This window comes from Colletotrichum destructivum, chromosome 2 (genome assembly GCF_034447905.1).
Source record: "Colletotrichum destructivum chromosome 2, complete sequence".
In the NCBI taxonomy this organism is placed as follows: domain Eukaryota; kingdom Fungi; phylum Ascomycota; class Sordariomycetes; order Glomerellales; family Glomerellaceae; genus Colletotrichum; species Colletotrichum destructivum.
In genome coordinates, this window is record NC_085897.1 from 4,447,409 (window position 1) to 4,462,764 (window position 15,356).

Consider the following 15,356-nt stretch of genomic DNA (forward strand, 5'->3'; position numbering starts at 1 on the left):
GAGTGCTCCACAGATGTACTGATGAGTGGTGGAAGATCAACCGCGTTTATAGAGTTCTCGTAGTGAATGGGGATATAAAAGAGTACTTACGTTATGGCCTTCTGTGAAACTTGGCCGAACCCAGCTTCGGTCTGTCATCCCGTCCAGCTACTGTTCCGCAGAGTAACGGCCAATAACATGAATATACCTTCCCATCCGCATTGCGTACGTGACGCATCTTCAATCTATGTCTACATTATTTTTTAAACCTCCGAATTTAAATTCCGGCAGTTTCTCAGTCCAGCGTTTTCTTTCTCGCTTATTTCTCAAGGCTTTTGTCTACAGCTTGTTTGAGTAAACACATAGTTCGGTTGTGGACAGCTGCATCACTAAATCAAGACTGTGACTGATGTGAAGCCGAAAGCCCCGCCAACTCCGACCCAACTATCCGGCGCTTGAACCGCGACTCAAGGCTCGTCTCATGAATCGGAAATACTTTTTCATTAAGACAGGCTCGGCCTAAGCCGTCATTGATACCTCTTCATGGCCATTTCCTGGGCTCAAACGGCGACCCTGTTCAGTCTCTCTTCAAACACATTCTGAAGGCTACAATGCTTGAAGTAACAGCCAGTTTCTCGCATTCCATTTTGCACGATTCAATACCGTGCATAAGACTTTCGGCAAAAGTTACTGCAAATTCAGGGATTTGGGAAGTTCACGTTACCTTGGTCAAACCCCAGGTTTCTGAACCCGTAGTACTACTGCCTATCTAGAAAGGACTATATTCATTTGAATGGAGATCGCAAAAAACCGGTGACTGGGTCCTTGAACAGTCATCCGTGTTCGATGTGCGATATAAGCGCCGTAGGAGCAAAGCCTCAAATGTTGAAGTGCGACGCTTCCTTCTTTGTTGGAACACCGATCAGATTATCCATGAGAAAGTGGAGACGGCGGTCTGGCTGGGCCAATCATATCACGCGGACTCACCTCCGATTGTGGTGGGTCCGCCTGGCCAGCCGTATCACGGCCTCCGCCGTCTGCTGCCCTTCAGTTACATCCCTCCCTCTACACACCCAAGCAATCCACGAATCACCTAATAACTATTGAGCAGTTCGTTTTCACTCGAGTGACCTGTGATACCAACACTCCTCTTTTCAAAGAAAGGGCTGCAGGGGCATTTAAAGCGTTGTCCCCAGGATCCGCCAACATGAATCTAACTCATTATAAAGCTTCTGACTATACGAGGTAAACTGAGCTATAAAGCCTCTGGTAGCGGAAGTAAAGAGACAGGAATCGAAGAGCATACGTTGAGGTGGTAGGGATGAGGCGCTTGGTGCGAATCTGACTAGTGCTGAAACGGTAAGCGCATTCAAAGAGCGCATCTGCCATCTCATTTCTTGATCCAATGAGACTGACCCATGGAAAGTCTTTCTCAAACCTGTCCCAGCATATGCCCTGGGGAAGTCAGCCCCTTTTGGTAACTCAAACTCCATACGACGTTCCAGAACCGTACACTTGGACTCGCTTCCCATACTTCCACTCAAGAACACTGGTCACCTTGTAGAAATCCAACATTGGGCCTTTTTAGAGGTGAATAGACCCTCAACTCGGACCGGCTTGCTAAGTTGTATTATTTTTCAAAGAGAGATCATTCTATGGTGCCGAGATTTACGTCCTGTACCGATGCTTGGCACCACTCAGGGGAAGCTATGCATGTTTCGCCGCGGTAGGGATGGAATGAACAGGCTATACTGGGAATTCCACGAATAGTCCTTCCGTAACCCGCTCGCACTTTGGAACATACCTACTTGGAATGAATGACTCGAGCCGTGCCCCCCGGGATCTCCGGATGTACCGTGACCGAGAAGCGCGCGCGTTGGTCTACTCGGTGCCAGTTAGCATCCCTCTCGACAATGACTCGTGTTTCTTAATCAAAGAGCATTTGAGCCTTGGTATTTTCGCCAATTCTATTGAACAGTGGAATCCTACGTCCGCGGTTCTCCGTCATTTTATTAGAGTTCCATCCCCAGCCAGGGTAGCCGCCAGCCGGCAGCAAAGTCTAAGACAACTAGTGCGCTGCTGCTACCACTTCGTATCTCAGACCGTAACGCGAACCAGAAGTCCCCAGGGGTGCCATGGATGTGGCTATGGCGCACCAGCCAGCATCTGCCCTGGACACTGTTGGCTACACGTGCGTGTCAAGTCCATCCTAGAAGTCCGGTGCAATGCAACCGAAGCTCGGATCGTATTTGGTTCGGACGATTTAGGCCTCTGATTGGCTCTTGAATCAGTTCAAATGTCTCCATACTTCGGACTTTGCAACTATTTCTTTATTCACAAGCAGGCAAGGTGACCACCCTTATTATTATTATTATTATAATCATTTTCCAACATGACAGCTTTTCCATTGCTTAGAGACAGCGGACATCTTGACAGTGATCTCTCTCAGCTCTGTAAAACAGGTACCATCCTTGAAGAGCTCCAATACAAAACAGGATGGAAGTTTGCGAGATGTCCGTCCTTTTGACTCGGTGGACCTTCCTCGCAGCAACACAGGGGGGGGCTCTTGGTAATTCCCCCGGACATCGGTTCCACTTCTATATACAACAAACACGTTGAGCCCTGGCCCTTGACGATGCCAAGCATCGTGGGTGGTCTTCGGTGTGGGATGAGTGATGCCTTGGCTAAACCAACTCATCCCCATCCCGACTTGTCTCGGCTTGAGACGTCGGGAACAAGGACTTTGTGTGTTTGACCAAGTAGTTGCAAAGATTTTGAGTTTAAGTATAAGATAGTACACTGCCTCGTCAATTCCGAGAAAACCTAAATTTGAACTGGAAGACCCTGAGACAATGGCCACGTATCGATGGCATGTAAATTGTATCCCGGTGCTGTTTGGCACCCATGGCGAAGAGCCTGGGGATGATTTTCTGGCGGATATAAAGGGAACGAGGGCCAGGAGCAAGATGGGGAATAACAGGAGCTCGTTGACAACAGCAAAATCAGCTTTAATATCCTTTTCATCTCTTTTCGCCTTTCCACGCTACGACAGGTCATAGTGAGGGCATCAACGCAGCCATGTCAGCCATTACGAAGTCTTTGAACGCACTAGCCCGCCATGGGGCACGGAAGCCGGCTCTCAATCAGGCTCGTCCTCTGGCCACAGTCACCGACTACAATGTCGCCAAGATGGCCGCTACAATGCCCCCGGGCCACAAGGCCAAGGTTGCCCAGCTCGAGACCTTCACTTTGCCTGAGCGCGTCACCGGCAGCAAGGGTGATCGCGCCATGGGCAAAGCCCTCGTTGACGCCTGGCGCCGTGATGGTATCCTCCAGGTGTCCATGAATGACAAGCAGCAAGCCATCTTCGACGAAGCTACAGCAGCCAGCAAGACTTTCTTCGCCAAGCCCCATGAGGAAAAGGCCGCGTGCGTAGACTCCCAAAGCTACTCTGGCTACATCGCTTCCGGCGAGGAGATCACCGATGGCATTGCCGACTACTCGGAGATCTTCACTGTTACCAAGGACCTGGACATGTCCGAGCCTCGCGTTCGCGCGAAGTGGCCTTGCCATGGGCCTGCCCCTTGGCCCGACTATGATATGAAGCAGCCCATGACTACCTACATGGACTACCTCGGCGAGAGCGGAGAGAAGCTGCTCCAGCTGGCGGAACTAGGTCTCAACGTCCCTGCCGGCTCCCTCACAAACCTGACTGATGACGGCTGGCATCATATGCGCATCCTCAGGTGAGTGGTTTTCCTGCGTCATCAAGCTCGCACGTCATTACCGAACAATCCCATGCTGACAAAAGAATAGGTTTCCCCCTACACACAACACTAACGGCAAGGGTAAGGCGGGCCGTGGCATTGGCTCTCACACTGACTACGGTTTGTTGGTGATTGCCGCGCAGGATGATGTTGGCGGTAAGTTCAAGTCGGGTCTCTACTCGTCATCACGTTCACTAAGACTTGGGGGATAGGACTTTTTATTCGCCCTCCCTACGATGGTGAGCATTATGCCAACTGGGAGAAGAGCTCGGCAGGCTTGAAGGAGGACGACGAGGGCTGGCACTACGTGCCTCCCGTTCCCAACGTCTTCACGGTCTTCCCCGGTGACATCATGCAATACATCACCAACTCCTACCTGCCCTCCACCCCTCACAAGGTCGGCTTGAACACCCGCGACCGCTTCGCCTTTGCCTACTTCCACGAGCCTAGCTTCCAGGCCGTTGCCAAGCCCCTGCCTGGCTACGACGTTGGCCAGTCTCCGCAGGAGGGCATCCACTACGGCACCCACTTCACAAACATGTTCCTGAGGAACTACCCGGAGAGGATCACCACCAAGAGAATGCATGCTGAGAACCGTCTCGCCCTCTTGCAGAAGGACGAGCTCCGAACCTTGGGCTCCAAGCCCCCCGGCGTGGACAGAGTTCTGCCAAGCGCTGGACAACAGACTCAGCACGCTTCTTTGTAACGGATAGACAATTCTTTTTTTATTAGAGAGCAAAACAAATCGGGTCGGAAAAAGCGAAATTGTTAAATCGGAAGAACAGCGACGGAAATACCAGATTGGACCATACACTTAGAGAGCGAGCTACGTTGCTATGTCATATCAAAAGCTTCTTACTTTGAAACCTTATCTATCAACATTTGTCCAAGCGCCCTTGTACGCGCTTCCGTGTTAAGGCCACGTCTAACTAGTCTTGCTGGTTTAAGGTTGATTAAGTTGAGTTTCTGCTTTGGGAGTTTCGTTGGAAAGACCTTTATTCAATAGTCAAGGTTAGTTTTGAGTCTACATTGGACAGCACCCAATAACATTCATTACGGCCCTGCGTTGTGCTTCCGTCATCTAAAGATAATCTCCCCACATTTCTACCCACCTGGCCACTCTTAAACTTCACGCCAGTTCTCAACTTCTTCTCCTCTTATCACCACCGCGCGCGCGCCAACCACGATGGCGTCGGCAGCGGTCCGATTCGTCGCAGGCACCAAGAAATCTTCTTTGGGAACTCTGTATCTTCAATGCCACGTAAAGCCCGGCGCGTCAAGGGTTCGCGAGGGGGTCACGGCTGTGACTGAGGGGGCTGTGGAGATGTGCGTCGCTGCGCAAGCACGAGAAGGCGAGGCGAACAAAGCCGTCATCAAGCTGCTGAGCGAGGTAAAAAAGCCCCTTTCCGACTATATCGCCACTCCGGATCATTTTTTTCCAAGTGCACTGCCCTAGAAGATGCTGAAATCCGAGCGCAGGTCCTAGGACTTCCGAAGTCTGATTTAACCATCACCCAGGGACTGAAGTCTCGTGACAAGACCGTGGCTGTTAGCATCGTCCAAAATCCGACAGACATCATGGCAAGGGTGACTGAACAGCTCCAAAAAGCTGCAAATGGAGGATAGCTTTCAAGCTTGGGGAATAAGCGGAGGGTACCTACCTACTTCAACAAGGATGACAAGTCGCGACATGACCAAGGTGTTGTACGATGCCCCAATCCCTGATGGATTCAGTCATTTAAATGATTTATCGAAGTTGTTTCCCTGCGTGTTTCTCATGAGGACGTGTAAAATTCAATTGAAAGTCATCAGTCGCTTGTGGTCGCATAGTCATAGATTATGTGTAATACGCCCTGGGCATCAGAACCCTCTACGACAAGCGTGGCTCAGTGACGTCTCACGACATTCAGTCGTCTGGCTTGGGTTAAATGCGCCGAGAGCACACGGTTAATAGGAAATTATGGGGGGTTCTTGGAGGAGCCAAGCTCGTCATCCGGGACCCAGAAAACAGCGTCTCGTTCAACACGACATGTGTAAGAAGAACAGTACAATCATCGATGCAAAGATCATCCGTCCCATTCTTAGCGAGACCAAAAACGCCGAGGACGCTTGGTTGAAGAGACAAGATAAGCCACCAGGAGTCAGCGGGCTGTAGACGTCAATCTACTCGGGTTTGGTTTCCAAAGGAAGCTTAGCTTTAAAGCCGTAGCTGCGGCCTTCGGCGACCAGGCAGTCAACTACCTCGTCCTCTGTGAACAAAATACATAATAGACTATTAAATAGAAGTTAGAAGGACGACGTAAAAGCTTCGTATGCTGCGGTGGAATGTCGTCGATGTTATCATTGGCATCGGCTCATCAATTTTGTCTCAACTGGAACCTAAGCCTTGCAGAAGTTTTAGTCCGACCAAGCGCTGGGAGGTTGCCACCATTTTCTCATCTCGAAGCTTGGCTTTTGAGTTGGTGGACCCGAAGAGAAGTGGTAGACGGGCATACGGCGGTTACACCGAACAGAAACTGTAGTAAGTCACTTGAGGCGAAAAAGTTATGCTTCGGACAAAAGGGACGGCATCGGGCGATCAAGTGAACATAAGGCTGTGATTGTCATGAAAATCCGCATCATGTTAGGTTTTGATGTCGTAGACTATGACGGAATTAACTACAATACGAGAATGGTCCGCGACTATTAACTGTCATCCTAGCGCGAAGCGACGAACGTGCCGTTGGCGCACTCGAACCCCAGCTTGGGGTTCAAATCAGGCATCGCGTTCATGCAGATGACTTTCGGTACCGTCTTGCTTTGGGGCTCGACCTTGATGTCCTTCGTGCGGAAGTTCTTGCAGGACTTCTCCGTGTTACACTCGATGATGATGGCTTCCGAGTGCGTGAGGTTCCCGAGCCCGGCGTTGTACCAGCAAGGCTACAAAAGTCACTGTCAGCACACTTCTCTTTCTGCAAGGAAGACTCCAGAGGGATGCGGCTCACGTTGGTGGTGCACGACCCGTCCCCGGGGTTGTAGGTGTTGATGTTGCCAGAGAAGTGCTCCCAGGTGAAGTCCTCCATCATGACGGACGAGTTGTTGGGTCTTTCGCCGCTGACGCTGGCCTGGTTGTAGTAGGTCTGCGTGACGAATATGGGAAACGTGACGTTGTCGACGCGGATATTGCTCCAGGTGATGTTCTTCGCCAGGCCCTTTGCCGCAGGTGAAAGTCAGCAAACAACAACAACACTACATCTTATCAAGTGTACTATGGCCCTTCCTTACCTGTCCTCCGATCCAGCTCTTGAATCGGGCGGCGTACAGACCGCCCCGTACGGTGACGTCCTCGAAGCGGATGTTCTGCACGTCGGCCGGGGACGCGGGCTTGGAGCCTAGAGAGCCGACGCTCATGCCGTGCGTCTCGAACCCAATGGTCGCGTCCTGGAAGAGCACGTTCTTGGCGCCGTCGTTAATGGCAATGGCGTCGTCGCCGTTGAAGATGTTGCTATTGGTGATGGTGACATCGGTGGCGCCGACGTCGAACCCGTCCGTATTGAAAGGGAAGCTGCTGCTCTCGGACCGCGCGTCGATGACCGTGTTGGCGATGGTGATGTTCTTGCCCTTGATTGAGAAGTTCCAGCCGATGGGCTTCAGCGACTTCATGTTTCTCATCACGCCATTCGTGACGCTGAACTGCATCAGGTGAGGCCGGTTGGGCGTACCGGCCTCACCGGGCTTGTTGAGATCCCACCAGGCCTGCCCATACGACTTGATCCAACCGGCGTCGGGCTGCGCACAGTTCAGCGTGTGCAAACAAACCACTCACGGCCAAAAAGCAACCGGCCGATTCGGAGTCGAAAACCAAGGCAAAGGCGAAGGGGGAGGGGTGGAGAGAGCATGAGCAACGTACTTCTGACGAGCCGATCCATTTCACGTTGGTGCCACCGATCTGGAACCATGTGAGCGAGCCGCCCTTGAGCTCGACGAGCTTCTGCATTGCGGGGATGTCCTGCGGGAGACTCAGGTTGCCGGCGACGGTGATGACGACGTTGGACAGCTTGGTAGCGACGACGGGCTCGAATGCCTTGTATTCGACGCCCTCGCTGAAGACGATCTCAGCGTCGCTGGCGCACTTCACGAACGCGTCGGCGATGGCGGCCGCGTCCGACGTTGAGTTGCCGGAGGAGGCGATGACGCATCTCTGGCCGCACGCGGCGGACGCAGACCCGGCGAGGCAGAGCGCCAGTGGCAGTAGATGGCGGTACAGCATGGCGACGGACTGAAGGATCGGATGTAGAGTGAGTAAGGAGGGACGAACGATGTCCGTTGTTGGGAGAGACCGGCGGGCTGCGAAGAGCTCTTAGCTGTCGGCGCCAAGCCGGGGTTTATGAGCGCCAGAAAGCTTCGCCCGAGCCGAGCCCCTCTTTCAGGGGAGGTTGCAAGAAGACTATCGGTCCCCCGGGAGAGTGCGTATCGAGTCGCCCATGTCTAGTGGGCAATTTGAATCATCCGGGATGGTATGGGCTGCGGAGATGAGGCTAGTATCACGTAGAAGAGGGGGGGGGGGCGCACTGGGGGAAGACGAAGAGCCTCCGCTGCGAAGAGAAAACGAGCCGCCACATCAGACGAAACACAGGACATGATTGGATGGAAATTGATTTCCCCGTTTTCGCGTCCCTGATTTTGCAAGGAGATGGCAGATCTGAGTTCACCCCCGCGTGTGGGCTTTTTGCGCTTGACTAGGATCAGGGCCGGATAACCGGCATCCTTCTTCCCCTGCGGCTCATGTCAGAGGATTTCAGCAACCAGTACAGGTAAATGATCGAGTTGCGAAGAACAGCAGAAGAAAGTCAAACCAGGGGACATTGGAAAGAAGTGCCGAAGCGCCCCCGAGAATCACCGCTCACATCTCCCTTACTGAGCCTTCCTTGTTCGCGGCGGCGATGTTGCTTGGTTGGAAGAGACACCGAGTTTCCTTGGATTCGAATTTGCCCATCGAGAATCTGCCAAACGTCATGTCTAGTTCTCAAAAAAGAAACTTCCCGCTTCGGTTTGTTTCTTCTTCGTAGAGGTGTGGCGCGAGTCAGAATGCCTTTCTTTCCTCGTGCGGTCCAGTTGGGTGGAACTGATCAGCGAAAATGGGTTTACAAAGCAGGCCCAAGACATGTCTTCCGAGTCGCGGGAACCAGTGAGTTCTTTACTTTTGATCGGTTGACTCGTTTGTTTCGGCGAAACTTCGACGAGCAGTTAGACGTCGTTTAGTCTCGATGGAAATAAACGACGTCGCAGTCGACGGCGAGCCAAGCCGGAGATCCCGGTCCGGATCGTCAAGCCCAGGCTCCCGAACCATCCGGGCTTGGCACGCCCCACTCCCTCCGGTGTCCGAGTCTGTGGTAGAAGTATGTTGTCCTACGCTTTACGTCGATCAACCAGACGGCCTTTTTGGTGCCACGGCGATGTCTCCCTCTTCCAATCGCCATTTAGGTGTCCAGTGAGCCGAGCGTTTCACTTGTCACGTTGCGTAGTGTTTGTTGATTCAACCGGATTCGGGGGCAGATTCGTTGGATTTCGATGGCGGGTATCATACAAAGTGCGACTATTCACTCCTCGTCCTGCTTCAACATCTCCCTGGGAAGCTGCCTCGGCTGCGGGCCCCTTTGCTGCTCCAGCTTCCTCCTCTCCCACGGCTTCAGCTTCGTCTCCTCGGCCGGCCCATCCACCTCCTTGGCCCACTTGACCCAGTCAGACCGCCTCGTCTTCCACATGTCTCCCTTCCACGTCCTCCACACGCTACGCCCCGTCCAGGAGTCGCGCAGCGTCCGCTCGTGCTCCGCGAGTGTCGAGATAATGGTCTGCTTGACGTGGAACGGGATCGAGCGGTCCTTGCCGCGCGACGGCACCTCGATGATGGCGTTGACGACGTTGTGGCCGAACTGGGACTGCGCCAGCTCCGCGACGTGCGGCGCGAGGGCGCCGACGAGGGTCTTGTGGAAAAACTCGTTCTGGGGGGCCGCGGGGCTGGCGAGGGCCGTCGTCAGGACCGTCATCGACGCCATCGCCGTGGTGGCGAGCTTGACGAGAAGATCGGCGGGCACGGCGGCGAGGGACTTCTGGGCCACCTTGGTGGGGTTGCCGGGCGTCTTGAGCATGGTCGACACGAGATGGCACCCGTGGGCGGCGACGGCGGTCTTGTTCTGGGGCGACTGCTGGAACTTTTCCTTGTCGGCGGACTCGTCCTCGACCAGGTGACACAACTTCGGGACCAGGTCCTTTGGGTTGGAGCCCAACGCGTCAGTAAGCGCCCTGGTGAGGGCACTCTTCTCTTCGTAGGCCCCGCGGGCCTCGCATCGCTCGAACAACGTCTTGAGGACGTTGTAGCGCGCCTTGGTCACCAAGAGGGGCACGGCGGGAATGATTTTCTTCACGGCTTCTACTAGGTCGTCCTTGCTGACGCGGTTCAGGACGCGGAGGGCGGGGTAAGATGCGATGTCGTTGCGGACGTAAGTCGCGATGCGCTCGCCGAAGAAGTTGTGAGAGAGCGCCTTGAAGATCTTGCCGGGGCAGTTCGTGATGAGGGTCTCGAGCAGGCGGGATCCGATCTGGTCGTAGACCATGCTGTTGACAAAATCCGCCGCTTGCGAGGTCTCGTCGCTGAGAGACGCAGGGGCTTCGGGCAGCAGCCTGTACAGCAAGGAGTCCTTGCTCGACGCCGCGGCCGACGCCTTGTCAGTCTTGTGGTTCAGGGAGATGTCGAGCTCCAATAGAAGTTGGAGGAGAGGGTTGCCGGTGGGGTGCTTGGCAAGGACGCGGAGGGCAGTAAAATCCATGCCGGCGACGGCGTCCTGGATGATCTTCTTAGTGGCCAGGGTGAAGGACTCCGGGACGGCGCGCAGCTGGTGGGTGAGCTCATCCGAGACACCGGTGGCTCCCTGGACGGAGATGTACTCCTTCTTCTTGCTCTTCAGAAGGGACTTTGCGGCCGAGTCGTCCAACGGGCGGCCCGAGAGAACGATCAGAAGCACACGCAGCGTGTGTGATCCGAACCGGTCTGTGAGAAGGAAGCCCATGTGTTGCTCGAACTCGTCCAGGGTCATAAGGAAGAGGTTCTCCATGGTGTTGTCCGGTTCGGCGCCCTCCTCGAGCTCCATCTCATCGTCGGCCTCGGGTTCGGGCACGATGCCGCCGAGCTCTTGTGTCACGATCGGCGCGGATTCGAGAAACAGCTTTTCGCAGCAATGGCTGGCGAATCGGTGCTGGACGAGCGACAGGAAGTGGCCGGCGAAGGCGTTGAAGATCTGCTTCTTCTGTTTCGTGTTGGAGAGGAGAATCAGGCGCTCCATGAGGCGCGACAGCGATTGACTGCTGGCCAGCTTCAACTCCTTGCCGCGGGCCTCCTTGTAGACGTTTTGCAGGAAGACGTGGCGCTCCTCGGGGGAGGGGAACTGGTTCAGTTCGAGCAGCTCGTCGGCGCGGCGGAAGTATTCCTGCTCTTCGTCTGCGAGCATTCCAAAGAACTCCTTTTCCGGGCCATTGCCGTGGAAAGACTGCTGATGGTCGCCGGCATCATCGAATGTCTGATGTTCGGCGTCTTGGTCCTGGTCCTCGTCCTCCTCATCCCCAACCCGTCTGCGCTTCGATTGGCGTTCGTCGTCGATTGCCTCAGGGTTCTCCTCGTGAGTCTCCCTCCTCTTCTTCTTGCGCTCATCGCGAATGGCTTGTCGTTTCGTTCTCGGCTTCGGCATTGTGGCGGGCTGGCTTTTGAATTGGTGCAGGGTGTAAGTTGGGTTGCTGAGGAACAAGGCGGTGGATTCGTCGCATTGAAGGGTGCTGCACTCTGTCGCCGAAAAAAACTTTTGCTTATCTTATCACTTATCTTATCATGTATGTCCCACCCACCCCATCATTGGCCGTGATCCCCAACTAACTCTCTTTAATGACCTTGCAAGCGGTCTCGTCCACTATGTTTCGGCCCTTCCATGCAGAAGCAATTTGAGTGTTTTTTTCTTTCTTTTCGTTCTCTTGAACTTGAAATACATTTTCCTATTGCTTTTGAGACATCCAATCTTATCCTGAGGATTGGGTGTCAGAGAGCCCTTGGCCGCCCGTGTAAGTCTACCCACCTCGAGTCGGTCAATCCCGTGTCAGTGTCTCCCGGTGTATATGCATCTCTATCTCTATCGGCATACATGTTTTTATTCAAAATCCAGTGCTCCCATCATCTGTATCATCAAAAGCGCAAACACAGCCGGAATTCTACACGACGACCTCCTTCCCAATCTCCTCCAATGCCTTGACTAGCCCCTCGACGGTTCCTTTGAGGGTCTGGCAGTTAACGACCACGCGAAAGAAGCTGCCCTGTTCACCCGGGGCATAGTCAACCATGAAACCACGCTCGATGAGTTTCGAAACCATCTGGCTGGTACGCCTCGTGTTCGTCTCGGCATCCTTCGCGAGCTGGCCGTTGGGCGCGTAGTAGAAGCAGACCTGCAAGCAGGGCGGCGGGTTTGACGAGACCAAGACGAAGTCGCTGCTCTGCTCGACCAGCGTCGCGAGGTGCCCGGCCAGGGAGAAGGCGTGATCGATCTGTCGCTCGAATCCGCCGGCGCCATGGTAGATCCAGGCCAGGGCCAGCTTGAGACTGTCGCCCCTGCGGCCGCACTGGAGGGTCAGGTCGGCCAGATCCCACACGTCCTCAGTCTCGTCCACGTTGTGGAACAGGTAGCCCGCCGGCAGGGTGTTGGCCTTGTGGAACACCTTCTCGTCCGGCGTGAGGAGGAATGAGCACGTTACCGGCACGTTCATCATCTTGTGCGGGTTGACCGTCAGCGAATCGGCCAGGTGGGAGCCCTTCATCTTCGCCCTTTGCTTCTCGGAGAAGATGACCGACCCTCCCCAGCTTGCGTCGATGTGGAACCACAGGCCGAACTCTTTGCAGATGGCCGAGATCTCTTCAAACGGGTCATAAGAGCCCATGACCGTCGTCCCGGCGGTGGAATTGACGTACAGGGGCGTCTTGCCTTCCGCCTTGGCGCGGACGACCAGCTCACGGAGGGCTTCGGGGATCATGCGCCCGGCGGAGTCGATCGGCACGGCCCAGACGCTCGACGCGCCGAGTCCGCAGGTCAGGGCGCTCTTTTCGACGGAGTAGTGGCCGTGTGCGCTGGTAAAGATGACGAAGTCGTGCGAGCCGTTGCCCGAGGTTTTGGTCTCGGGGTAAAGGGCACTGCGGGCGACAACAAGGGATGTCAGGTTGGACGAACTCCCGCCTTGGCAGGTGACTCCTCCCGCCCGGGGTCCCGTGAAGCCGAACAGATTGGCAAATTTTTTGGCCGTGATCTTTTCAATGATGCTCAACGCCGGCGAGACTTGATAAACGTGAAGCTACTCAAGTTTAGCGATGAACCAATGACTGTGTAAAGATGGCGGGACAGCTTACATTCGTGTTGAGGACGGACAAGAGAAGGTCGGAGACGACACCAACCTAGGCAAGTCAGTCCGGCACCCGACGAGTTAGACGGCAGTGACATACCGGAGTGTTGCTAGCATATAACTTGTCCATGAAGCCCTGGTCCCAGGTGTTCACGCTGTAGCTCAAAATCTTGCGCATCATGTCGAGCAGGCCCTCCTTGCCGAGGCCGTCGCCCTCCGGCAGGGACAGCTTCAGCTTCTTGGCCAGCGCCTCCGGCTTGTGCGTGTCGACCAGAACGTTGCGCGGGACTCCCTCGATGTCGACCGAGGTGTTTCCACCGGCTTTTTGACCGGCGGCCTCGTCGGCCACTCTGATGTAAGGAACAATCAGACCCTTGACAGCTTCGAGCAACTACAAGCAGGGGGGTTGTGTCAGTGGTAGGGAGGCGGGGGTTTTTTGTATCCGAAGTGGGATGTGTAACCCACTTGCAACCGCCGGGGAGACTTACATCCTCGACCTCTTCGGCTCTCCTGAGAGTCGGCGGGGCAGCATGGTGGCCGTTGGTGCCATTTGTGCCATTTGTGCCGTTCATGATGGCTTTGGAGAAGATGGATTGGAGTTCCCACCAAAAATGAGTGAAAATTCTCTTCAAAAAAAAGGAGCAAAACTCGGGGACAATTAAGCTTTAGTGGAAAAGAAGAGAAAGAAAAAAATCGTTAACACGCTGTTATTAGCACAGACCGTCGTTTATTGCGAAGCTGGACTGAGATTCCCCGGTCTTGTCCACTGATATTGGTTCCTGAATGAGTCAGGTAAAAAAAACAAGACAAAAAATAAAAAAGAATCCATGGGAGAAAATCTTCAACGGCCGGGCCGCGCTGGTTTCCTCTCCCCCCTCCCCACCCCCGATGACGGCACGTCGGAGCAAAGTGGCGCGAAACAAAAACCCGGCTGGGATTTTAGCCGCACTCGCCGCCGAGCCGGATTTCATAATCAGCAGGACCCCATTCCGTCTTCCTTTGCCTTTGCATTGAAACGCGACCACTTTATTGGGTTGGTTGTCACTTGTCAGTCGTGGGCGGAAGGGCCGGCAACTACATGCATGGTCCAGAGCGGCCGCCGTCCGCCGTCCGCCGTCCGCCGTCTTCCGAATTCTTTCTCTTCAGTGCGGCACGGGCCTGAGGGCCGCTCACAAGATCACAAACACTATGGCGGATATGAGTGGAGGCGGAAGGGAGTGAACCCCCCCCACCGGTTGAGTCGTCCCAAGCCGTCGGCTCCGCGATGCCGTACGGCGTTGACGGGCCTGGGATGACGGTTGGCCTATTGCCTAGGTGCCTACCAAGTTTCCGGAACCTGGTGGAGCAAACATCAGCTCTATGTCTGCCCTAGGCGGGAGGACATTCGTTAAGTCTCGAGAATCCAAGGGATTGGCCGACATGTCCGTCCATGATCAGGTCATGCGTGTAATGGGACCCAGACGAAGAAAAAGGGAAAATGTGAACGTGCGGTATGACAGCGCCAAACTCGACTGACGCTGCGAGGCAGTCCGCCGCAGCAAACGCCGCCTACACGGCATGCTTTCGAGCGCGTCTTCCAGTCTCGCGGGACCGCTCGCAGGCTTGTGGACCCTACGTCCCTGGAGAAACCAGGCCGTGAGACCTAGGGAATTATCACATGGGACGGTACAAATTCTTCTTGATTGGCCGGCGATTTCCATTTCTGTCGAACATAGTCTGGTTGGCCGCAGCGAAAGGTAGATGATATGGTGCGCCCACTGATGTGTGTTTGTGCCGGTGGTGTGGTGTTCAGGCTCTGTCTGTGCGCAAACTATTTGAGGGTCTCGATCAGCCGCCGGCGTCACCACACCGCGAGACGCCTAACGTCATTTTAGAAACACAGCTGGGGAGGGGAAACAGGGCGGGCAGACACGCGAGGATCAACAGACGACACCGGTTTCGAAAGGCCTCGAGGAATCTCTCCCTCCATCCCTCTCTCTCTTCACGGCCTCCCCATCTGGACATTGAATGGACTGCCCCTCCGTGCAACTTCCGTGCCGGACACAGACGTGACCAGTGCAGATAACGTGGCATCTGACGGTGTGTTGAGACAGACGTCATCGTCATTGCCGCTGGACTGACTGTGCGACAAAAGTCAATGGCAGGAATAGGCGGTCGAGGGGAAATGGGGGTTGGTTACAGGTGCAGCAGGGCTGCATCTGA

At 54.7% G+C, this 15,356-nt stretch overlaps 5 protein-coding genes across 5 annotated transcripts; 2 read left to right on the plus strand and 3 right to left on the minus strand.

The window, feature by feature from the left end:
* The first annotated feature begins 2,979 nt into the window (after positions 1 to 2,979).
* CDEST_03546 (Putative oxoglutarate/iron-dependent dioxygenase, non-hem dioxygenase domain-containing protein) lies at positions 2,980 to 4,566 on the plus strand. The gene is made up of 3 exons (XM_062919705.1): positions 2,980 to 3,725; positions 3,796 to 3,902; positions 3,959 to 4,566. The coding sequence occupies exons 1-3, from the start codon at positions 3,058 to 3,060 to the stop codon at positions 4,450 to 4,452; spliced, it is 1,269 nt and encodes a 422-aa protein (XP_062775756.1). The 5' UTR covers positions 2,980 to 3,057; the 3' UTR covers positions 4,453 to 4,566.
* Positions 4,567 to 4,889: 323 nt separating this feature from the next.
* CDEST_03547 (Putative YggU-like superfamily protein) lies at positions 4,890 to 5,525 on the plus strand. The gene is made up of 2 exons (XM_062919706.1): positions 4,890 to 5,136; positions 5,226 to 5,525. The coding sequence occupies exons 1-2, from the start codon at positions 4,933 to 4,935 to the stop codon at positions 5,370 to 5,372; spliced, it is 351 nt and encodes a 116-aa protein (XP_062775757.1). The 5' UTR covers positions 4,890 to 4,932; the 3' UTR covers positions 5,373 to 5,525.
* A 676-nt stretch (positions 5,526 to 6,201) lies between these two features.
* Positions 6,202 to 8,314, minus strand: CDEST_03548 (Putative glycoside hydrolase, family 28, pectin lyase/virulence factor). The gene is made up of 4 exons (XM_062919707.1): positions 7,636 to 8,314; positions 7,011 to 7,514; positions 6,731 to 6,937; positions 6,202 to 6,665 (listed from the first exon to the last, which is right to left on the minus strand). The coding sequence occupies exons 1-4, from the start codon at positions 7,993 to 7,995 to the stop codon at positions 6,444 to 6,446; spliced, it is 1,293 nt and encodes a 430-aa protein (XP_062775758.1). The 5' UTR covers positions 7,996 to 8,314; the 3' UTR covers positions 6,202 to 6,443.
* Positions 8,315 to 9,276: 962 nt separating this feature from the next.
* CDEST_03549 (Putative nucleolar protein) lies at positions 9,277 to 11,519 on the minus strand. Its single transcript, XM_062919708.1, has one exon. The coding sequence runs from the start codon at positions 11,465 to 11,467 to the stop codon at positions 9,326 to 9,328; it is 2,142 nt and encodes a 713-aa protein (XP_062775759.1). The 5' UTR covers positions 11,468 to 11,519; the 3' UTR covers positions 9,277 to 9,325.
* A 136-nt stretch (positions 11,520 to 11,655) lies between these two features.
* CDEST_03550 (Putative pyridoxal phosphate-dependent decarboxylase, pyridoxal phosphate-dependent transferase) lies at positions 11,656 to 13,946 on the minus strand. Its single transcript, XM_062919709.1, has 4 exons — positions 13,643 to 13,946; positions 13,255 to 13,545; positions 13,162 to 13,206; positions 11,656 to 13,106 (listed from the first exon to the last, which is right to left on the minus strand). Exons 1-4 carry the CDS (start codon positions 13,724 to 13,726, stop codon positions 11,979 to 11,981), a joined length of 1,548 nt encoding a protein of 515 aa, XP_062775760.1. The 5' UTR covers positions 13,727 to 13,946; the 3' UTR covers positions 11,656 to 11,978.
* Between the last annotated feature and the right edge of the window lie 1,410 nt (positions 13,947 to 15,356).

What these genes read in the sequence shown, in the direction of transcription:
- CDEST_03548 (XM_062919707.1), bottom strand. Translation starts at nt 7,995, where the DNA reads ATGCTGTACCGCCATCTACTGCCACTGGCGCTCTGCCTCGCCGGGTCT. An exon ending in AATGGATCGGCTCGTCAGAA is followed by an intron (nt 7,515 to 7,635) that starts GTACGTTGCTCA and finishes AACTGTGCGCAG; the next exon opens with CCCGACGCCGGTTGGATCAA. An exon ending in ACGGGTCGTGCACCACCAAC is followed by an intron (nt 6,666 to 6,730) that starts GTGAGCCGCATC and finishes TGACTTTTGTAG; the next exon opens with CCTTGCTGGTACAACGCCGG.
- CDEST_03550 (XM_062919709.1), bottom strand. Translation starts at nt 13,726, where the DNA reads ATGAACGGCACAAATGGCACAAATGGCACCAACGGCCACCATGCTGCC. An exon ending in GAGCCGAAGAGGTCGAGGAT is followed by an intron (nt 13,546 to 13,642) that starts GTAAGTCTCCCC and finishes CCCTGCTTGTAG; the next exon opens with TTGCTCGAAGCTGTCAAGGG. An exon ending in TATATGCTAGCAACACTCCG is followed by an intron (nt 13,207 to 13,254) that starts GTATGTCACTGC and finishes TGACTTGCCTAG; the next exon opens with GTTGGTGTCGTCTCCGACCT.
- CDEST_03546 (XM_062919705.1), top strand. Translation starts at nt 3,058, where the DNA reads ATGTCAGCCATTACGAAGTCTTTGAACGCACTAGCCCGCCATGGGGCA. An exon ending in CATCATATGCGCATCCTCAG is followed by an intron (nt 3,726 to 3,795) that starts GTGAGTGGTTTT and finishes ACAAAAGAATAG; the next exon opens with GTTTCCCCCTACACACAACA. An exon ending in CGCGCAGGATGATGTTGGCG is followed by an intron (nt 3,903 to 3,958) that starts GTAAGTTCAAGT and finishes CTTGGGGGATAG; the next exon opens with GACTTTTTATTCGCCCTCCC.
- CDEST_03547 (XM_062919706.1), top strand. Translation starts at nt 4,933, where the DNA reads ATGGCGTCGGCAGCGGTCCGATTCGTCGCAGGCACCAAGAAATCTTCT. An exon ending in TCATCAAGCTGCTGAGCGAG is followed by an intron (nt 5,137 to 5,225) that starts GTAAAAAAGCCC and finishes ATCCGAGCGCAG; the next exon opens with GTCCTAGGACTTCCGAAGTC.
- CDEST_03549 (XM_062919708.1), bottom strand. Translation starts at nt 11,467, where the DNA reads ATGCCGAAGCCGAGAACGAAACGACAAGCCATTCGCGATGAGCGCAAG.